The following is a 22,969-nucleotide window of genomic DNA, read 5'->3' as shown; positions in this document are numbered from 1 at the left end:
CCTAGACAGAGGCACCGTGAACTGAAACCAGGCAGGCAGAGGATGAGGGCAAAGCTGCCTGCACAAGAGGTCACCTCCCAAGAGAAACAGAAGCTTGAGGGCTGCAGCTCATCCCCACCAGCCGCCTCGTGCAACAGGGTCGGCAGGAAGTGAATCAGGAGGACTGTTCGGGTGTACAGGGCCCGTGGAGAGTCTACACCAGGACACCGGAGGGCCGCCCGCTGCTGCAGGTGCCCCCAGCACAGTCCAGACTGCAAGCCAAAGTGCCCACGGCGTGGCCCTGGGGAGCCCGACTATACCTTCTTCTCTCCTGTAAAACTAAAATGTGTACTCTCTGCTAAAAGTAAGAGATCGGAAGAGAGGGCAGCATCTTCTACGAGGTTCCACATGCTCCAACAACAGGGCTGCCGTTCTCCCCTGACAGTCCCTGTCCTGAGCACAAAGCCCGCCACCTGCAGCCACCTGCAGCCACCTGAGGCCAGCACCAGCACAGCACTTCCCTGGGGTTCCCACTGGGCGGGTGGGTTTCTCCTCGTTTACGTCCTATACACAACACAAAGACATGGCCAGTGACCAGCTCTCCTCCCAGACACATGTCTGGTAAGATCGGCAGCTCCCATCCTGTGCAGTGACATGTCAGGAGGCCCACAAGGCAGCTCCAGGTCTGACCCCTGCTCCCTGGTGACAGCATGTGCATCACCTTCCACCCTATCAGAGGAGTGTTCCAGCAACAGTGGCATCACGGCCCTTTCAACAGCAGGTGTGACCAACAGAACCATCCCTCTTGTCACAGAAGCCACCTCTACTCTTCACTCTAGACAATGTACAAAGTCTATGCTACCCTTTTTAAATAGTGTTTCATTAACAAGTTTAAAAAAAAAAAAAAGCCTTATTCTGCATCTTAAACCTTGTGCCTGTTTAAACGGCGCCAATCGTACCAGGAAACAGAAGCCCGGTGGGGGCTCCCGGGGGTCAGTGAGGACAGACACTGAGCATGTGCTTACCTTCCTCCCCCGTCTCCTGCCCCAGCTGAGCACCTTCCTCTTCAAAGCTTCCAATACCTGATTCCGCGGGCGGGGGCTGGCTGTGCTGCTGGCTCAGTTTGTTTCGAAGGACAGCAATCTCCTTTTTCAGGAGCTTGGCCCGCTTGCTCCGAGACCCGCTGGACTTCATGGCACACGTGAGGTCCAGTTTGTCCAGCAGCTCTCTCAGCTGCTCCTCCAGGACCATGTGGGCCCTGTTGGCTGGGTTCAGCAACCTGTCCACTGAAGCCAAAGGATACTTCATCAGTCATCAACCGTGGCGGTGACCCCCGTGGTGCCCCCAAAACTACCTGACCGGCACGGGCCCCACCCGCAGGAGCCCCAAATGCCCCTCCAACGCTCACGCCACACCCACGACTGGCTGCAGCCACAGGACACGAGCTTTCACCCCTGGGCGTCCAGACGCTCCTAGAGGAAAGCTTCTAGGTCCACGGCTGGCCGGCCAGGCGCACGGGGATACAGCACACTGAGGCAGGGCTAGCGCCTCTCCTGGTGCGCGCCCAAACCAAGCCCTCCAGTGAAGACCAGAAGCCGGGGCAGAAGAAGGCCCAAGAGGACGACCCCACCCACATCCCCCACCTGTGCAGACAGGGGCCGGGGCCAACTCACGTCCGTGCTGGCCTCTAGACCCAGACCACCGCCTGGTTCTACAGCGACAGGGCACACAATGCACAGGTCGCTCTCAACTTCAGGCATATTTATTACAAAAATCCCTAGCAACTTTAATTTCAGCAAAATAACAAGATGATAAAACACAAATTACCTGAAGTTAGTGAAAGGTGGCTAAGAAAAAAACCAGTCTTTGGAGCTAAAATAAAGCTGGGAGTGAGAGCGGAAGGAAGGTGGGAAGAGACAGAGACCACAACACAACTGCCAGGAGCAAGAGGCACCTTCCTCCAGAAACAAGCGTTTACTGAAGGCATCTGTGCTTCTTACAAAGTAACAAGACATTAGCATCGAGAAATAAATAAGAGCATCCAAATCTAACAGCTTGGCTCGTATCCATACGGTCTCTGACAAAATTCTACAGTAACAGCCTCAAAAACGTTCATATAATGGAAATGCTATTTGAGGCCTCAAAGAAAATGGCCTCACACCATTTCGCGTCTGTACCTTTAAGCAGACGAGGGACAGCCCTGTGTGCGCCGCCCACCCCAGGCCACCCCGAGGCAGCCCCTGGGCCTCCATGCACCCAAGCAGACCCGAGGGAGAGGGAGGGAGCAGCACCCAGCGCCGCGACACGCACCCCACCAGCTCCACCACCTCCCTGCACAAATGCGGGAGAAATAAATGAAGACTTCCCATCCTTGAGTTTATTCCTGGTGAGAACATGGGTGCAGGACTTTACTGGGAAACCCCACAGAGACCTACATGCCCCTCTCCTCCAAGACCCGACACTCCAGAGCCCGCCAGGTGCGGCGGCCAGGGCGAGGCACAGGGAAGGCAACCCGTCTCCAGGGCTGGGACAAGTGAACAGACCACCGTGCCCCGTCTCAGAGGCACACGCCCACAAGGTGTCCTCAGAGTGGATCCAGGTCCACCCAGGGCGCAGCCCCCAACTCAACGTTGTCGGGGTCTGTACCCCACCCCATGAAGGCTGTCCCCTACAGATGGGGCCGCTGGCCACTGTGTCCCTAATGGGCCCCTGAAACACACCTGTGTCCACAGAAACGTACGAGGGGCATCAAATACACATGGTGTGGCAAAGAAAAATTAAAAGCCAACCACTCAGTAATTCTCGTGGAGACCACGTGCTACAAGCACAATACGTTAGGAGCACTGAGTCAAAGATCCGCCTTTGAAGTCAATTCCTTCCCTTTCGTCATGAACTACTGGGAAACATACGGTCTCGTATGCGGCTCGTGCTCTAGTCCCACTGGGCCGTGCAGACGCGGTGTGCGGGCAAGCCCGTGCCCCCGCCTGTGCCCGTGCTCGGGGCTGGTGCTTACCGTCGTCCCAGGAGAAAGGCCGCCGGGGGGCCGCCGCAGGCCGCTCAGGCAGGTGCATCCCCGAGGCCTCCTCGAAGCCGATGCTGTCCGCCTGGCGCCTGGCCTGCCTCAGAACGACACCGCCCTGATCGCGCAGCCTCACGGCGGCTCTATAAAACACCGTGTCCTTGGCGTTGTACTTCATGCAGTTATCTACAATGAGATTAAAATCCTCCTCAAACTCAGTGAGGTGTCTATACCCTTGAGCTTCTAACCGTTTCCTCATTGTGGCAAAGTCCATGGGATGTTTAATGTGATCCAAATAATCTGGTACCTAATTTCGGGGAGGAAAAATAAGCATTTACAAACAAAGAAGGAGTCTTATCCAAGCTCTATAACCCCACACACCCGCTACTCTACACGGGAGACACGCACAAGCACAGCACCAGTGCCTCTCTCACAGCGTCAGTGCGGCGTGCAGACGCGCCCCTCGGAAACCCCACGTTCGGCCAGGGGCCCCTCCAACTCAAACTCCTCAAACTGAACACACAGCAACCGGTGTGCCTATCTGGGCAGAGAGCCACCGTGCACGGACAGGATCTCTCTGAGGGGGGACTCCCACCTCTTGTTCCCGCCACTTTACAGGGAAACCTATCGCTTTTATCACTTAAAAGGGAACGTGCTAAAATGAAACGCTAGGAGACCCCTAAGCGCACACCCCGTACCTAGTAGCGAACGGTTACTCCCTAGGCCGCCAGGGAGCCCCGTGCCGAGTGGGTGAACACTCACCTCCTTCAGGCTCACCGGCTGCGCAAAGATCCGAGCCGGGTCCTTCTCCTGCAGCTGGTCCAGGACGGAGCGCAGCAGCACTGTGAGCGGGGTCAGCCGCAGCTCCAAGGCCATCTGCTCCACCTTCACCTGCCAAATGCGGCACTCGGTTGGAACGCTCACCACGGCCCTCTGGGGACGGCGACCCCGCCAAGCGCCCGCCGCCCTGGCCCATCCCGACTCAGCTGCCCCGTCCCGCCCCCCCAAGGGCCGGCGACGCTGCCCCCACAGCCACACCAAGCCTCCTCCAGACAGAAGTCAACGTCCCCCCTCGTCCTGCTGCTGCCCGAGGACGAGGGCAGGAGACCCTGGGAGGAGGCAGGGCGAAAGCCTGCAGGTGCAGCCAGCCCCAGGCACCCTGGGAGCCCACACGGGGCTGCAGACCGCGCAGGGGAGGCTCGAGGGGCGCCCAGCCTCACCTGCTCCCGCTTGAGCTTCTCTCGCTTGCGCAGGAGCTCAATAAGCAGACGCGCGCGCTCTAGGTCGTGCCGCAGCCGCTGCCAATACTTCAGCTTCTCTTTGGCAGCTTGAATCTCTTCATCGTTTTCTCTCTGGGAAAATCAGTCACAAGTCAGCCAGAACCCCTCAGAGGAGACCCCAGGGCCCGGGAACTCGGGGCTGCTGCAGAAGCCCTGTGCCTGCATGAGCCAGCCAGGACACCAAGCAGCAGGCCCGAGAGGACCCAGGGCCGACGTCACGGGCCCGGACTCGCCCCACAGAGCACCCCAGGGTGGCCACACGCCCGGCACGCTCCAGACCCAGAAGCTGAGAGAACAGATGCCACGCACGAGCACAGAGCCAGTGGAGCCAAGGTGAGTGGGGCAGCTGTCGCAGGCCATGGCCTCCCACCCACTGGACACGGGGAGGGACAGAGCGGCCCAGGGAGCAAACAGCAGCGGGAGCCCATTGCAGGGGAGCCAGTGCTGTCCGGCCCCAGAGGCCGTGAAGCCTCCCGGCTCGGGGTCACCACTTGAGCACCTCCTCCTTCCCTGGCAAAATAAACATAACCCTGCACCCAACACAGCCCGCGACCCACCCATTTCCACTCCAGGATTTTCAGAAATAAGTACACCATGCCCAGAGAGCAAAGAGCTGGAGGGCACCCCCGACCGCGGGCAGGGGACAACCGCCATGGCCACGATGTGGAAGCCAGGGAGTGGCAGGACACAGCAGCCCAGGATGGCCCCACACAACGTCCAGAGAGACCTTCCCAGCTCAGAGTGGCACCTGAACCCCAGGAAATCCCGCCCCAAGGTTCTGTGCGCTCCCGTCCACGCGTCCCGCCCCGCCCTAGGACCAGGCCATCTAGGCAGCACCTCAAAGGCCGCGTGCCGGGAGCCGAAGGCACCCCTCCACCCAACCACAGCTCCTGGGGCAGACCCAGGGCAGACGGCGGAGGAAGCAGCAGTTGGGGCGCTCCTCCACCTGCCCCGGAACCCCAGCTCCGCTGAGACGCACCCACCTGTCCCCGGGCAGGCTTCCCACAGGTGCCTGGGGCCTCCTGACCACAGCGGCCCAGGACACCTTCTGCAACCGCACGTACACGTGACCTGGACCCAGGCGGCGTCCCCACCGCAGGGGCTTTACCTCGACAACCCTGTGGCCTTGGGCAGGTCGCTCACCGTCAGATTCCATTCCACACTCATCAGACCCCTTCTCTCTGGACCACCGCCCCGCAGGCTTCCAGCCCACCCCATCACACAGAGCTTGAACAGCCCACACACCAGGCAGGGACCCTCCCCGGGCACCCCCACTCCCTGTCTCAGTGCTGAGCACCTAGCAGGGGACAACACGGCTCTTGCTCCAGGGGCTCTCACTCCAGGGTCTGCGGGCAGAGTCGGTGATGAGGCTACAAGACCCTCCTCCCTATCAAGCGGATGGGAAGGCTGGGCCAGCGCTCCGGTTCTGCGAGACGCCAATCACACAGCTCCTTTTAACGTTATTTAAAAGTTTCGGGCATTAGGTAGGAGTTGACAGTGATATCAGCTGCATAGACGCGGCCAAGAAATACATTAAAAAGTAATTTAAAAAAACCGATTTCCCCAAAAGCATCTGAAAATCACCTTGTCCGTTACTCTAAATAAACTCTCTGAAAACATCAAGCAAAAGGACGTTGAGCCAGGCAAACCCACGAGGCAGAAGCTGTGCCTGCCCTGCACTCGCTGCCCTGGCTGGAGGCCGCGCACAGCCGCGGGGTCGCTCTCCCCGCACACGACGCCTGCAGTATGGGACCCGACCCCAGGCACGGCCTCAGCACCTCCACCTACGCAGAAGGGCCTAAGCGTCCAGACTCCACTGTCAGGTCAGCTTTATCTCCTACCTAAAAATCTACCCGAGAAGACTCCATGAAACAGAAGGAAAGCAAAGTGATTTCTCCCCACAGCCCACTCCCCACAGCATAAAGTGAGCTAATCAAGAGAAGCTATCAGGAAAGAGAATTGTAAAGACCAAGTTTACCACCTTCCCCCTGACAGATGGAGCCTGCTGGAAGGAGGGGACAGGGCAGGCCAGCCCCAAGAGGTGAGGACCGCAGCACATCCACCCGAGTCCCTGGGCACCACCAAGCACTTAAGACCCCAAGAGGCAGTGGTCCCTGCCCCTAGAGCAGGACGCTTGGAGGGGCCCAGCTCCTGTGAACCTCAGCCACCAGGGCGATGGCCAGGGAGATGGCCAGGGCGTTGGCCAGGACAATGGCCAGGGTGTTGGCCAGAGGCTCCACCCCCAGCACAGCAGGGTGACCGCTTGGTCCTAAAGCCACCAGAGGGAAGCACCGCAGTGAACCAGCGGACGTGCTGGCTCTGCCCCTTGCTGGCTCTGCCCCTTGCCGAACAAGACAGGAGCTTTGCCCTCAACAACCCCCCACCCCAACCAGGGTCCGCAGACAGCGGAGGACGAGCTCCGCAAAAGGGCTGTGAAGGCCCCAGCAAGGTGCCCACAGGGACCCTGCGCTCGGGCCGGACCAGAAGAGCTCACCTTGGGTCTTCCAACTCCTTGAAGACCACTGTGCACAGCAGCATCCAGAACCGCCAACCCGAGGCACCTCGTCTGCCCGGACGCGAGGGACCTCACCCCCGGGCCAGCTGGTCCCATCTGTCTGTCTCCCCATCAGAGGGTCGGCCATGGAAGGAAGGAAGGGCTGCCCCCAACCTCTCCCACAGCCCACCCCAGACTGGGCCCCCAGAAACGCAGACAGATGAATCCAAGTAAACCTCACATCAAGTATGTCCAATTTTCAGACACACGTGAGCCTCATACCGAGCCTTGAATGTTCCACGTGGAACGTTGGTGTACTGGACCATGGGGGTGGACTTCACGGGGTGAAGTGGGAAAGGCAGTGTGGACGCTCACGCTGGGAGGGTGGCGGACGCAGGGCGCCCGTGCGGGCCTCGTGGGGAGCTCCCGAGCACCACGTCACCACGTCCCCGCAGGAACGCACCCTGCGGGTCAGCGCAAGTGCTCTCCAGGACACCAGCATCTAAGCTGCACCAGCTCAAATCTACGCCACTCCTTCGCCCAGGACACAACACCCCCACACCTCACTTTCCTGTCCCTACGCATTTATTTTGTAGGCAGCAGCCTGGCTGGTCGCTCCCACCAGCCCACCTGTCCCAACGGGGAGGAGGGACGAACGGGCTGCAGATCACCGAGGCAGACATCGCTAACAAAGACCCCCAGGTGATGTGGTCTAGCACGGATTCTGAGGCCCCAGGTCCGTGTGTACAGGATGCGCACGGCCCCCAGGATGGGCGGCATGCCCAAGACACAGGCATACAGCCACCCCAGTCCGTGGCCCCAACACACTCGGGACATTCGCACAGCCCGGCCTCAAGTGTGCGTGCATCCAGCCACGAGCTCGACCGAGTGGGGCCCCTTCAGTAGACCCGAGTACCGCACGCAGCAGCCCCTGGCCCAGCAACCTTGGATGCCCGCGGCATGGGACTCGGACGGCGCTGAAGGTACCAGGCCGGGCGGGCTCCAAGCAGCTCCTTCCTTCCTTCCCCAGAGATGGAAAAGGCCAAGGGCACCCCACAGAGGCCCAGAATCTACAGTTTCGCTATGGGTCTCAAAAAGGATAAAAAAGACATTAAAATCCACCAAAAAACGTCTTTAAGCACTTAAATATGTTGATATTTTATGGGGTTTTTTTGTCACCACGGAATAAAAAAAATCCAAGAAAGGTTCCTTGGGAATGGCAGCAGCATCCAGGCCGGGGCAATGGGGGCAGGGTCACACCTGGCCCGGGCCTGCAGGTGGGACCAGGGAGTGCCGCCAGAGACGGGAGCTGCCCTCCTTGCATCTGGGGTGACTGGGTGTCCATTCACTCCACAACCACACACTCAGCTGGGCCGCTCTGCCCGCCTGGCCCAGTGGAGCCGCCTCCGGGCCGCCACCGCCCCGCCTGCAGAGCCCCACAGACCAGGAACCTGGTGGATCCAGGAGCATGGCACCCAGCCCTGTCTGCCCATGTTCCCTCTGACACACTCAGCCACCTGGTGGCTCAGGATCAGCAGCAGGGCGGCCGCGTGGCCATCCGGCGTGAACTCATCGGAAGGACAGCTTCTGCCGTGCGCCCCGCGGGGCAGGGAGAGGGCAGCCAGCAGCTCTACTCTGCGCCAGGTCCCCCCCCCCGGCCTCCCAGCCTGAGGCCTCATGGACAAGCTCTCCCTACAAAGCTGCCCACTCCCCACAGCATAAAGTGAGCTAATCAAGAATTTTGGGCAAAGTGCCGAAGAACCATTTTTGTCCTCAATTTATTTTTGTGGCATCGCACAGAGCCAATTTCTTACTTTCTAAATCCATTCTTCCAGAACTGCTTTCCACGCTCAGATGGTTCTACAAACCCAAATTTACCAAAACACAAGAGCTTGTTTGGTTTTGTTCTTTTAAAAAAGCAAATCCCGTTTCCGCTCACTCATGCGGGTTCCCGCCTCCCACCCTCCCTCCCTCCCTCCCCACCTCGGCCCTAGAAACAAACCACACCTCCCACGTTTCCAACCCGGCACAGGGACCACAGCCTAGCGGGGGGCCTATCCTGCTGCCCCCCCCCACCCCCCCGCAGGCTCACCCCGGGCGTCACCCACGTGTGCAGAAACGCCAGGTGGCAGGGACAGAGGAGAGGCGCCCAGACGGCCCAGGGTTTCAACCTTCAACGGCCCTGGGGCATCCAGAGGCCAGCATGGCCTGGTGCATCCTGTGGGGAGAGCAGGAGGAAGAGCGGGAGGGAGAGGCCATGTACCTGCTGCGTGCTCCGCTGGGACTGCAGGCTGGACTGGAGTCTGCGCAGCAGGGGGGCGCCGTTCCTTGACAGCCGTTTGAGCAGCCAATAGCTGTGTGCTCTCTCCACAAACTGCTTCTTCCGCTGGATGGCCACCTGGTTCGCAATCCTATTTAATCTAAAACACGGAAAGACTCAGAGTTTAGCTTTGAAGGAGCACAGAACACGTTTTCACCGTGGAAACTCGGAACGACAGGGTCGCTCTCCACAAACCACCGCCCACACTTAGCGTCCGCTCTCAGCCACGCACACGAACTGCTGCCTCCTGCAGCCCCGGGCCTGACCACAGGGTCCCCCCGCTGGCCCTGCACCCGAGATGGACACGTCAAGGGAAGTCCGCGGAGCACAGCTCTCACCTCCTGACTCGGGACGCCCTGCTGCCCCTGGGCCGCCTCAAGGACCGGAGGGGAGGGTTGCAGACACCAGAGTGACAGTGGGGAGCGGCCGTGGGCGACAGCTTCGGGGACGCTAAAATGCACGCGGTTTGTGAAAACACGCACATGGAGGGGAATTATCATTTAAAAAAACCCAAAAGGCTCGGGGGAGGGCCTCTACATCCCCGCTGAGACAGAGCCGTGATTCATAAACGTGTTTCATGAGAAAAAAAAAAAAAAACGTGTTTCATGAGGACAGAGAGACCGTTCGCTCGGTCATCAACTAAGAACTGAATGAAAACACAGATGAGCCAAGATGCTCCTCTCTACACACCTAATGCCAAAACGTCGGGATGAAACCAAGGAACCTAAGACCAAATTTTGAAGAAGGTAAATCCTAAGTTTTACTAAACCATCAATGAACCAGGAGGCCAGAACGCCCCCTCCCCCGCATGCCCTCCCCGCAACGGTCCTTCTCCTAAAGCTCCAGTCGTTTCAAGACGCTTCCAAATCCTGCTGCTGTGGGCCTCCGTGCTGACTTCTGACGGGCACCTCCCACATGCTGCCCGGCCCCTGGGCTCACCCAGACCCAAGTGCACAGAGCCAGCACGGCCTCTTGCGGCCAGGCCCAGCTCAGGCGTCTGCCCTGCAAAGGGACCCGATACTGAGGAACCGACACGGGGCAGCTCCACGCGGACCGGGCGGGGGGACTCTGCCAGAGCAGCCCCAGCAGACCCTAGAGAAGACGCCACAAGCTTCTGCAGGCAGGTGCAGAACCCACGCTCAAGTGCGTCCACCGACTGCCCGTGAGCATGGGGCCGCGCATCTACACACCCCAGGACCCTGGGTCACAGCCCCGTTGGGAGGTGGGGGGAGGACACCTGTCACAGCACCCAGGAGCACCTGCAACACCGCTGAGGGCACCAGCAGGAGGTGCTGGGGAACAGCTGGACCCACTCTCAGGCCTGAACGCAGGGGTCCTCGGCCACAGCGGGGGCTGTGCTAGTCCTGAGCACTGCTGGCCCAGGTGCTTATGGTGCAATTCCCGACTGAGGCGGGACTCAGGTGCCGTACGGAGCATGAACCTGAACGCACACGGTGTGCAGATCCCCACCTCTGCACACAGGTGCTCTTACACAAGTACACACTCAGCCACTTCGACAGTGAAATGAGGCAACATAAATAAAAGTATTTCTTTTTTTTTTTTTTTTTTTTTTTTTTTTTTTTTAAATTTTTATTTATTTATGATAGTCACACAGAGAGAGAGAGAGAGAGAGAGGCAGAGACACAGGCAGAGGGAGAAGCAGGCTCCATGCACCAGGAGCCCGACGTGGGATTCGATCCCGGGTCTCCAGGATCGCGCCCTGGGCCAAAGGCAGGCGCCAAACCGCTGCGCCACCCAGGGATCCCTAAATAAAAGTATTTCTTAACGATGTGAAGGTTTAAGGAAACGCTGTCTGACAATGGGCTTATAAATAAAGATTTTGAACCTCATGAAACAAGCCACCATCTCCTCCGAGACAGGATCTCTGAACCATGAACAGCTTGCAGACCTGAGCATCAAGGCGCTGATGAAAGTGCATTTCAAGGTGTCCTGGGGTATTTACTGAAAGCCTGCATTCTAAGCTGATGGGTGGGCACAGAGCGCCCAGGCACCCACCAAGCGCCTCCTAGGATGCACAGCACCTCCTGGGAAGCAGCAGGGCTGGCACTGAGTGCACCCACATCAACCCTGCACCCACCCAGACCCCGGCCCCACAACCAACAGCAGATGAGGGCAGAGGAATGCTAGCACATGGGCCAGCCAAGGGATGGGGGCCCAGGGGACTCGCAGCAGGATGCGGATCCGGGTCCCTCAACATTCAACTCCAAAGGGAGAGAGTCCAAAAGGGACTATTGTAAGAGGGGACACAGAACTCGTGTGACTGTAAAGGCACAGCACCCCGTGGTGTTCAGAAAGTGGGTAATAAGGTGAGTCCGCACAGGTGAGGACAGAGGCAGGCCCAGGGGCAGAAGGGCTGGCAGGTCCCGTCTCTCGAGTACAGAGCCTAACAGGGGTGTTCACCCCACTGCCATGCGTTTAAGAGTCTTTCTACTTTTGCATTTTAAGAATTTTTTAAAGATTCATGGGGGGGGGGGGGGACAGAGTGGGAGAGGGAGAGAGAACACACACGTGCAGATGGGGAGGGGCAGAGCAAGAGATGCTCCACTGAGCAGGGAGAGGCCCCCGGGGGGCCTCAATCCCACGACCCTGAAATCATGACCTGAGCCGAAATCAAGAGTTAGATGCTCAACTGTGCCACCCAAATGCCCTTTTAAATTTTTTTTTTTTACATATAGGATTTGGTATGGGTATACAAAAAGATTAAAAGTTTGATTTTCTCAGGTCTTTCTGAATATGTCTCACACACAAGGTGCCTTCAGATGGAATATAACCTGGCTTCTGAAGAAATTGAGGGAGGACCCAACAGAAGATCAGTCAATAAAACATCAACTTGCGATTCTGGCATATAACCTGAACAAAGTTCTTCAAACTGAGTACCTTGCTCCAATAAAACTGCTTTTACACAACCTATTTACGTATGGCATGAGGATGCAGAGTGGCATCCACAGGGGCTGGGGCAGCGCCAGGAAAGCAGTACATCCACCTCCGACACCACCACATTCGCGAAGGCCCGTTTCCTGGAGGGACGCGCCCAGCACAGACCCCTCGCGGGGAAGGGGCTTCGTGCCACCCGAGCATGGTGGCGGCCTCAGTGGCCCCACCAGATCATGGAGACACAACAGGGGAGGCCCAGCGACTGGTGGGATGGCGGCCGGCCCCAGGACAGGGGGGAGGACGCGGAGGCACGCTGCCCGACTCCACTGAATTCACTTTTGGGAATAATGAGCCTCCTCCGAATATTCCAGAAACGACACCTTTCAGCTATTTGACCTCAGGTGAAGAATGCTGGACTTGAACTCAAAACTTTAACGCAGGAGGCGCCACACTGCTTTTCAAAATTATTTTGGCAGGTTTTGTCCAAAATACCATAGAAAAGGGATCCCTGGGTGGCGCAGCGGTTTGGCGCCTGCCTTTGGCCCAGGGCGCGATCCTGGAGACCCGGGATCGAATCCCACGTCAGGCTCCCGGTGCATGGAGCCTGCTTCTCCCTCTGCCTGTGTCTCTGCCTCTCTCTATCTCTCTGTGACTATCATAAATAAATAAAAATTAAAAAAAAAAAAAAATACCATAGAAAGGAGAAAGGCTGATGGGTAACACGCAAAGACTCCCAAGGGAGGTCGGGACGCCGGACGCCGGCCACCGGACGCCGGCCACGGGACGCCAGCCACGGACCGCCACCTCTGTGCTGCGCCACGGCAGGCAGGCTGGCGGGCCCAACACCCACAATCACACAAGTTTCACATCAGCTCGCTGTCCCCCTCCCGACAACGCGGTCAAGGACACCTCGAGGAAGCTGGGCAGAGACGCAAGCAAAAGCTAAGGAAGTGGAAATGGGAAGACACAAGCAAGTGTTGACAGAGGAGCCCTCCCCCCACCCCGGGCTCTGCAAGAGCCCGTAAGCCAGCTCTGGAGGGCCCTGCCTGAGAAAGCAGGGGACAGACACACCAGGGCGGAGGAACAAATGAACCAAAATCCGTTAAAAAGGAGAATCACAAAAGCAGAGACAGGAAGCCAACCCAGAGAAAAACACAAGTTCCCAAAACTCACTTGTGAAGCACAAATGAAACCTCAATACGTTCACAGCAAGGGTTTTAAGAAGAGAATCCATAGTCTTAAAATTTTCCTCCCACCCCCAAAAGGAAAGGAAAAAGACAGTTTTTCGGAAGAGGTCGGCCTGGAAGACCAGGCCACGTTCTGCCACCAGCGGGGACAGCAGGTGTCCCACCCAAGGAGGCAGGGGCGGCAGCCACACAAGGGAAACGCCAAACTCACTTGCAAACATACCTGACAAACCGAGTCCTTCTGGGTGTAGAGCGACTGCACCCGCCCTGATGAGCAAGGGGGTCTGTCCCAGGGAGGCAAAGGGGGGGCCGGAGTGACAAGGTCCAGAGCGAGCCCACGGACAATGGGAAAGAGGGCGGGATGCGGTTGTCTCTCCAGAGACGTGGAAAAGCCACCGGTCAACCAACCTCAACTCACCCCAAGCGGGGCCGGGGAGGCCCCATCCTGTCCCTGCTCCTCAGAGAAGGGCCAACAGGGTGATGGGCAAAGCTCAGGACGGGATGTGCACAGCATTCCTGGGGGAGGAGAGCGCAGGACGTCACTGAGCCACACAAAGACGTCAGTAAGGGTACACGCTCTCGGCTACGCGGGGTTCACAGAGGACCCGTAGTGAGTATACAGGTGGCCTCCAAACCCGTCTGCAGGCGCCAAGGGATTTCCAAATTCCCAAGGAGGGCTGTCAGAAAACCTGACAAGGGACTCCACACTGGTGAGCATGGGGGAGGCGGGGCCCCATGTGGAGGGGAGCATGGCCGCCCCCCAGGGATGGGCAGGGGCTGCACGGTGCTCACGGACCCCAGGGAGAGCAGACTGCCCGTAGGGGACGAGAGAAAACACAGCCACGCTGAAACCCACATTGTGCTCATCCCTTGTGAGAAACTCGTCCCCAAGGGACTGAAGCCACAGGCCAAGGAACAGGGTCACCAAGTGACCAAGGCCGGCACGCGCACTGCGACACTTCGGGGAAGGGTGGCCAGCCCCAGGGACGGACCCTCTGCACGCAGGCCCACAACGGCCCGCAAACCCAGAGACAGGACGGTGTTGAGGCTGGGGAGTCGGCCAGCCACAGACTGGGAGGGCCACCTTCTAGAACATCCTGGGGCCTTCGGGATGTGAAGGCCCACGGGGCTAGGACAGGCACCAACCACAAACAAGGCCACCCCGCAGGGAGCCGGTGCCGGAGGCCTGGTCTGCAGCGCCCCAGCGCCGGTGACAGTCGGCCGCCACACCATCCCCTCCGGCCACTCCACCCGCGGAGGTGACCGATGATGACAACGCACAGCAGCGGTCTAAGAAAAACCCTGGGCCTCTGCAGATGAAGAAAAGCTAACTACGTACATGCTCCGTGTCTTAGGAGCTGTGGCAGGACGTGAGCCGCGCCAGCAGGACACGAGGAGGCCTGGCCAAGGCTATGCGACACCATGCGGCGGAGTCCAGGCTGCCCATGGGGACACGGCCACCGCGAGAAGCAGCTCATTGGGAGAGGGGGGGGGAATGGGGGAGCACCGGAAGGCCGGGGTCACCAGGCCGGAGGGTACGGGCTGCTGCAGGAAACACAGGGCAGCGGCAGGACGGCCGTGGACGGGCCCCAGGGAGCACATGCCACCCAGGACAGGACAGCGACACCAGAACACCAGGGGATTCCTACGGGCTCCCCACAGGGACGCGCTGCCGCACAAAAGGAGAACGAGGGAAGGAAGGGGCACAGGCGACCAGCTGCAGGGACCGCTGGGGGGCGGCCCAAGGGCCCAAACCTCAAGACTGTCCCAGTCATACACACGAGCCCAGCCGAGATGTGGAGGGGAGGATGCGCACCTTCGATGAGCATAGCACCACCTCCAGCCGCGCCCCTGCCCCAGGCTGCACCCGGAGGCACCCCTGCGATGCCAGCCAGCCGCCCACCTCCAGACCCACAGCAACACCAGAAGAGGCCACACATGACAGCACTGTCTTCAAGGTTTTCAAGGTCGATGTGTAAACCAGCACAGACCAGCAGAGACCAGTCGCCCCGGTGCGTTAACACCAGGGTGTGGACCGGAGGGCCCCACCCCAACTCAGGTGGCTGCTCTGAGGGTGGGCCAATGGGGCCCTGGGAGTGCTCCTGTAACGCTGCTTTTCTTTAAAAAATCCTACTATTTGGTAAGCACCTAGGTTTGCCTCTAGTTTTCCATTCTGAAACTTTTTATATAAATACCATGCAAAACGGAAAAATATGCAACTAAAAAGTTATTTTCTGTACACACATGCATAATCACTGAACGGACATGCTCATGGTGTCCAGCGTCACGTGGAGACTGGGGGTTTAGGTCCCACCTCCCAAGTGTCCTGAGTCTTTGTAACGAGCACAACCGGCACAAGCACAACCCGCACGACTTGCTTTGGGAATGCTCAGAGGCCAGATGCAGGCCAGGGTGGCAGGAGCGAAATCCAAGTGATGGAGACGGGACAGATAAGAACGGGCACGCCACCGTCACCCCACGGGCAGGATCCTCCCGGGCAGGAGCGCCCCGCCCCAGCCCGCCACCCTCCCCAGGAGCAGGGCGGCCGGACCAGCCACACCCAGGCACACCCAGGCCTCGGCGTCAGGACCCTAAGAGTAGCAGCTGGCACGCCCAGGCCCCCGGCACCTGTCCTGCAGCCTACAGGGTGGTCGACAGCGGGTCGCCTGCCGGCTGAGGGTGGCTTGGAGCCCCTCCAAGGGTGGGGCTGTGGCCCGGACATCAAGGTGTCCACACACTGACCCCACACGCCACTGCCCTCTACTCTAAAGTGAAATAACAGCATCCTCCTAATTTACAGAAAGGAAAACCAAACATGGGCCTCTCGACCTTCGGTACGCGGTTTGGCCGCATCTCCTTGCTTGGAAACACTTGGGCCCAAAGCCGGGGTCTTCTCTTCCATCAGGCCTGCTCAGTGGAGACCTGAGGGCCCACGGTCCCGGCTGGAGACGCCCTGTCCTGCGAAGGGCCGCAGCCCCCGCCAGCCCCCGCCTAGCCCCCATGCAGCCTCCCGCCAGCGCCCTGCCAGGGGCTCCTAACCACATGGCGCTGCTCACACAGAGGCAAGTACGCTACTTCAGGCTTCTCGATTTGTTAGGCCACGTTTTTTTTTTCCTTTCATTTCTCTCAATTACAGGAAAGCTCAAATTTTTAGGGGTCTTCAACAGAAGCTCTTTTTATTATTTTTTTTTATTTATTTATTTTTTATTTATGATAGGCACAGTGAGAGAGGCAGAGACACAGGCAGAGGGAGAAGCAGGCTCCATGCACCGGGAGCCCGATGTGGGACTCAATCCCGGGTCTCCAGGATCGCGCCCTGGGCCAAAGGCAGGCGCTAAACCGCTGCGCCACCCAGGGATCCCTCAACAGAAGCTCTTGATGCAAATCTCATACTTTCTGCCCCACAGATAGAAACGCAAGTGAAACTAACATTGAAAAAGTCTAGCTGACTGACGGCAAAGAGACCCCTTGGCATTGGCAGCGCTTCCTTCTGGGTACAAGGGGTGAGCACTCTTACTTGCTTCTGAACTTACTCTAGAGTGACTGCACACGCTCTAGAAAATGTCACTTTGGGAAAAGTCATACTTCTAATTCTTTTATTTTTTAAAGATGTATTTACTTTACATAAAAACTGTGCACGAGGTGGGAGGAGAAGAGGGAGAGCAGCAGACTCCGTGCTGAGCAGAGCCCCGGAGCCAGGGCTCGATCCCAGGACCCTGAGATCACGCCCTGAGCCGAAGGCAGACGGGTTACCTGCGCAACCCCGGGCCCCCCCGCTTCTAATTCTTAAGAGACGGTAGTACCGGCTCTGGAAGACAGCTCAGAACGTCTTACAACCGGACTGGTGAGCTCGACACGACCCAGGACCCGCAGACACCAAACCTGGCTGTTGAGTCGCAGCGCACTGAGGCAGGAATCCCTCGCTCAGACCCGTGGGGAGCCAGCACTGGGAGCCACCGCCCGATACGCTATGAGGACGTCCACTGCCCAGCGACCAGCGTACCCCACAGCCTGTCACACAGCGGTTTGTGAGACAAACAGGTCGTGCATCCAGCAGCAGGTGGTGGCGAGCCGCCCTCAGGAGCACAAGCCCGGGCCCACCCCCTCCTGCAGCCGTCTGACAGCCCCACACCCACGCCAAGTGCACACCGTCCCCAAGGCTCAGCAAGTGTCTGAGGCAGCACGCCCCACGCCAAGTGCACTCCATCCCCAAGGCTCAGCAAGTGTCGGAGGGAGCGAGTGGTCTGCTCTCCCACACGCATGCTCTGGCATCACCAGGTCATTCACCTCACGTTCCCAACAAAATACAAAGAGCAAGTCAGTCACGAGAGGGGGAGGCAGAGACGAGACAAGGTCAGGAACAAGAGCAGACACAGCTGGGGCGCAGGGGTCAGGGCCGGGCAGGGCCGGACCCCACCCCAGCCCCTCGGGCTGCCCCCCCCATCACAGGACACCCACTAGCCCTGCTGCAGACCCCCCGACCCCTTGGAGGCCACCCCAACTGCTGCGGTCTCCCCCGTCCCCAACCACAGGGGACGCCCGCCACACCCCGCACACGGCTCCAAGCTGGAGGGCCCTACACGGACAGCCCTACATGACGTTCGTGCCACAAAGGAAAGGGTCGGGAAACCCAGAGAGGCCGTCACCGACAGGAAGGAGACCGGGCCTCCCTCCAGAAGCTACCGTCAGCCCCACTGATCTCCACCATCTCTCACCTTCCTCTTCACAAGAAATCATTTTTAAAATACCACAAGGTTCCCAAAGCCGGTGGGAGAGCAGATGAGGAGGAACAACAGCTACTCGGGTCCACACCTGCGGCGCTAGGGCCTGGGAAACGAACCCTGCAGTCGGGCAGCTCAGGGGAGAGGGACCGTCAGCCACGGAACCAAGGCTCCGGGCTCCCCCATCCCTCGCTGGTGCGCACGTACCTCTGAGGGGGGATGTAGGGCGCGCACACAGGCGGCAGGGCCGCGCAGGGCTCACTCAGGGTCTTCTTGGCCTTTTTTGCTTTCTTCCTGACCTTGGACGTGGACCTGACCGCTTTGACGGAGCTGTCCTTTCGACAGACGCCGTTCTTCATTTCAACCTCCCCGTATATGTTCAGGGGCCTCCGCGTACAGCCCGGGGGCGTGTGGACGTCACAGTAAGCGGTCTTCCTGACGGAGAAGGTGGTGGCACCTCCGGTGAGCTCCTTCACGGGCTCCATCTTCATGTAGAGGCCAGCCTTCTGGGCACAGGTCACGTGGAAGGCGGTGTAGCAGTTGGCCTTGTGGCACTGGATACAGGCCCCCACACCCTTCTGCTTACAGAGGTAGCATGTCAGTTTCCACCGGGCCGGGGGGATGTTCCTCACGCCGTCGATGGGCTCGATGAACACCGTGTTGGCAAAGCCCACCTCCGGGATCCATAGGGCGCACACCACGTGGCCCCAGCGGTCGTCATCCGTCTTTTTGAAGGCACCTCCCTTGTTGGGGCAGAGCACACAGTCGGCAGGCCGCGCCCGGGACTGCAGGCAGTGTCGGCACAACCACTGGCCCTCGGGGATATAGGGCACCCCGTAGCACTCCTGGTGCACGGCCAGGTTGCACATGTCGCAGAAGAGGATCACGTTGCTGTTCTGGCACTCGCCATCCATGCAGATGCAGCACACGGCGTCCTCGTCGATCAGGGACTGCTGCTCTCCCTGCTTCTGGTTCTCGCAGTAGGACTCCTTCTCGAAGCGGTCCATCAAGAACTCAAACACGCTCTGGGACACGGCCGAGACGCAGTCGCCCTTCCGCTTCTCGTTGACAATCTCCAGCCAGGCATAGTCCTCCTCGTCCATGTCGTACTCCACCTCGTTGTCCAACTCCTCGGCCGACTTCTCGATGAACTTGTAGTACACAGGGGGCCGCCTGGGGGCAGAGGGCGGGCTGTACTCCACGATCCGCACCTTGGGCTCGGGAAGCGCGCTGGCCGACGCCAGTGGGCCGTGGGCACTGGGGAGGGCTTCATGTTTCTTTTTGACTCTGTTGTTTTTGTGGCGCTTAGTTCGTAAGCACACTGGCGGCCGCTCGCTGTTCTCCTTATTGCTGTTGCACTCGCTCAGTTCTTGAGCGGTGAGGTCATCCTCTAATATGATCTCCAGAGGATCAAAAATGCTGATCCTGTGCAGGCGCCCCTCAATCTCGATCTCCACCATCCTCTGGGCTTGGGCGTAGGTCAGGGTCTCTCGCGTGGGGGAGTGCTTAGTACTGCACGGGGAGGAAGGGTGCCTCGCTGCAGCGCCGCGATGACATCGTCCTTTCCTCCTCATTTGGTACTGACTCCCTGAAACAGAGGCACACGGAAGGTTAACTCCCTGCAGAGGACCGACACGGGAAACCCACCAAAGACGCAAACCAACTCGAACTAAATCAAAACGAAATCCCAGCTCGGGGCTCTGAGGCTTCCGAAACCACCCATGGCAGGACTCATTCTCATGTTCCAGGGACCGCCTGGACCAAAGGACACAAGTAGCCAGGAGTGGCCTTTACAGGCACAAGCCTCTCTGGGCCGCTCTGTGGTTCCCCTGGCTCACCGGTCACCTTGGACCAAGCTAACAGGTCACCCGGGTGACGGCAACAACCCTCCTGAGTGGCGGTCCCCACCCGAGCCCAGTCAAAGTCCGCACATAGGGCTGGACCCCAGCAGGCCCAGAGGTCGCGAGAGCAAGGCGAGCATGCTCGCTGGCTGCCCGCTCCTGACCCGCACTCCCCTTCACCAGCCCTCCTCCGCCCCGCTGGCCCCAGGAGCACCCCTGCAGCCCCGGCGTCATAAACCCGCTGGGTGTCGGGAGCCCTGGCAGTCTGGCCACAGCAGTCCATCCCCTGGAGCACGGTCTCCGCACCGTGTCGAAGCACAGGGCCTCTAGGCCATGCCAGGACCACAGAGGTGAGCCCCATGGCGGCCAGGGTGGCCGTCTACATCCCCAGGAATCCCAAGGCAGCTTCCAGAGGACCTCAGCAGTGGCCACCACAGGAACCCCACAGCCCAGGCCACCTGCCCCTTCCCCCCAGCGGCGCTTCTCAGCTGTCATCGGGAGTGTGGTGCTGGGCCGCGCTCTCCTCGTCAAGTGCACCCAGACAAAACGTGCAGTGTGCCGCGGATGCATCTCTGCTCCCCCTCCACACGGAGGGCCACCCGAGGACCACATGCTGCCAACAAAGGCCCAGCCCCGGGGCTGCCGGCAGGGGCTCAGGTGCCCCGATGTCCTGGCTGCAGACGTCTCTGAGAATTTGCTCCTCAGACCTCCATCAGCTCGCTCAGGGACACAGCCTATTTTCAGTGTCCCTCCTGTGACAACTCCTGACTTTGGACTGAGCAACGTGCCACGTTGGGAGCCTGCAGTGAGGACCTGATTCCTCCCTCCAAACCACTACACTCTACTGAGAGGAAGCAAGATGCACGTTCAAGTTGGAGCCCCAGGCCCGTTGCTTCGTGGCCGGCCAGAACTCGGGAACCTGGCACGGGGGTGCAGCCTCACAGCCACCCGGTGGGTCTCAGGGAAAAGCCCTGAGAGGGTACCTGGGGAGTCCTGGGAGGCAACCCCAGCACACCCTAGGTGCACGTAACACAGAGCCTTCAGGTTTTCCTTTTCCTTTTCTCAAATAGAAATCCATTTCTCGGGATCCCTGGGTGGTGCAGTGGTTTAGTGCCTGCCTTTGGCCCAGGGCGTTGATCCTGGAGACCCGGGATCGAATCCCACGTCAGGCTCCTGGTGCATGGAGCCTGCTTTTCCCTCTGCCTGTGTTTCTGCCTCTCTCTCTGTGTGTGTGACTATCATAAATAAATAAAAATTAATAATAAAATAATAATATAAAAAAAAAAAAAAAAAGAAATCCATTTCTCATATTGAAATTTTACAGGAGTGCTCTGTAAACACAAGCATGGCAAACACCGTGGCCTGTTGAGACCCAACTCACTGGCCTGTCAGGGTGTCCAGGCGCCTGCTCAGCCCTGGACAGCCTGGCAACAGGGAGCAAAGCCATGACCTGGCCAGCCCGGGGGCACAGTCCCTTGTGAAGGGAGCTGGGTGTCCCCCCCAGGCCGGGTGACAGCCCCGAGGGCGTCCGCACCGCAGCCTACAAGCAGAGGACCCTGAAGCACCCAGGGACCACCCGACATGTCATTACTGAGACCCGGCCGAAGCCGCCGCCGGTTACTCACCAGGTACAGAGCAAACCTGTAATTGTGTCCTCCAGCCCCAGCACCCAGCGCTCTAACTAGGAGCAGCCTTCGGGACCCACCGCCTCCCTGGGGCTCCCTGGGGCTCCCAGGGGCTCCTGAACCACTTTCTACAAGAAATTCATCAAACGCTTAACGGTCCGACAGCTCTAGAACCTGAGAACAGAACCGCGCCTCCGCCCGTCTACACCCGCGGACGCTGCGAGCCCCTGGGCCGCGTCCACACCGGGCGGTGGTCCGGGAAGCCCTACTCGCGCTTTTACACCGGCTCGTGCGCTGCGGGGCGCGGGACGGGGCGCGGGACGGGGCGCGGGACGGGGCACGGCGGGACGAGGGCGGCCCGCTCCCGCGCGGCACTGAATGCCGCCCCCAGCGTGCGGGCGCCAGGCAGGGGTGAAGTCTGCGGGCGAGGGAAGCGGAGCCGATGGGCGTGGCGCCTTCCTGGGCCTGCGGCTCGGTCGGGCCGCGGCGCCCTGCAGCCCCGAGGCGGCGGGGAGGGGGAGGGGAGGCGGGGGGGCCGGAGGGGGCGGGGGCCGAGCACCGCGGGCCGCCCACCTGCCGCCGCGGGGACGCCGGGCGCGGGCAGCTTCCCGGGCGGCCAAGCAGACGCGCGGCCTGTTACATAACGCCCCGCTCGGCCCCGCGGCCGCCGGCCCCGCGGCCTCCCCGGGCCCCCGCGCCCCCGGCCCCGCCCCCGCCCCGATCCCCGGGTCCCCGCCCGGCCCCGGCCCCCCCCGCGCCCGGGCCGCCCGCCCGCCCGCCCGCCCGCGGACAATGCGCCTCCCGCCGCGGCCGCCAACATGGCGCCGGCCCCCCCCGCCCGCCCGGCCCGGCCCGGCCCGCCGCCCCCCCGCCCACTCACCGTCGGGGCCGCGGCGCGGGAGCCCGGGGGGCGCGGAGGCCGGCGCGGCCCAGGCGGCGCTAATGGCGCCCGCGGCTCCCCCGCCAACGGCCGCGCAGGCCCGGGCCGCTCTCCGGGCGCGGGGTGCGGGGGCGGCCGCCGGGGCGGGCGGGCGGGGGCGGGGGCGCGGGCGGCGGGCGCGGGCGGGCGGGGGCGCGGGGGTCGGACGCCCGGGCCGGCGCGGCGCTCGCTCCCCAGCGAAGCAAACAATGCGGCGAGCGCTCCGCCCGGCGCCCTGCGTGACGGACGCGCCCCGCCCGCCGCCGCCGTGACGCACGCCGCCGGGGGAGGGGCGGGGCGGGGCGGGGCGGGAGGGGCGGGGAGGGGAGGGGAGGGGGAGGAGGGAGGGGCGGAGCCGGGGACGGAGGGGCGGGAGGGGGAGGGAGGAGGGGGAGGGAGGAGGGGGAGGGAGGAGGGAGAGGGAGGAGGGAGAGGGAGGAGAGGAGGGGTGGGAGGCGGGGGAGGGAGGCGGGAGGGGAGCGGGGAGAACGGGGGGAGGGGCGGGCGGAGGGGGAGGAACAGGGGAGGGGAGGAGGGGAGGAGCCGGCGACGGAAGGGCGGGGGGGAGGGGGTGTGGGGGGGAGGGGGTGTGGGGAGGAGGGGGTGTGGGGAGGAGGGGGTGTGGGGAGGAGGGGGTGGGGAGGGGCCGGGGACGAGGGAGACGGAAGGACGGTAGGGGAGGGCCGGGC

At 60.7% G+C, this 22,969-nt stretch overlaps 1 protein-coding gene across 5 annotated transcripts in view; it reads right to left on the bottom strand.

The window, feature by feature from the left end:
- BRD1 (bromodomain containing 1) overlaps nucleotides 1–22,401 on the bottom strand; it is a 35,579-nt gene extending 13,178 nt beyond the window's left edge. For 4 of the 5 annotated variants that reach the window (XR_011997719.1, XM_072741036.1, XM_072741037.1 and 1 more), the window contains exons 1-7: nucleotides 22,242–22,373; nucleotides 18,103–19,483; nucleotides 9,036–9,192; nucleotides 4,219–4,350; nucleotides 3,761–3,889; nucleotides 2,993–3,305; nucleotides 1,005–1,265 (exon numbers count right to left, since the gene is read on the bottom strand). Coding sequence is in view for 4 of the 5 variants with exons in the window: in XM_072741036.1 (XP_072597137.1) it covers nucleotides 1,005–1,265; nucleotides 2,993–3,305; nucleotides 3,761–3,889; nucleotides 4,219–4,350; nucleotides 9,036–9,192; nucleotides 18,103–19,469 (2,359 nt within the window). In the remaining variant the exon portion in view is untranslated. Of the gene's footprint in view, nucleotides 1–1,004; nucleotides 1,266–2,992; nucleotides 3,306–3,760; nucleotides 3,890–4,218; nucleotides 4,351–9,035; nucleotides 9,193–18,102; nucleotides 19,484–22,241 lie in introns of all 5 variants that reach the window. The other variant, XM_072741035.1, reaches the window with a different exon arrangement.
- Between the last annotated feature and the right edge of the window lie 568 nt (nucleotides 22,402–22,969).

Source organism: Vulpes vulpes, chromosome 16 (assembly GCF_048418805.1).
Source record: "Vulpes vulpes isolate BD-2025 chromosome 16, VulVul3, whole genome shotgun sequence".
Taxonomy (NCBI): Eukaryota; Metazoa; Chordata; class Mammalia; order Carnivora; family Canidae; genus Vulpes; species Vulpes vulpes.
Note: the sequence above shows the minus strand (reverse complement) of the source record. Positions and strands in the feature narration are given on the sequence as shown.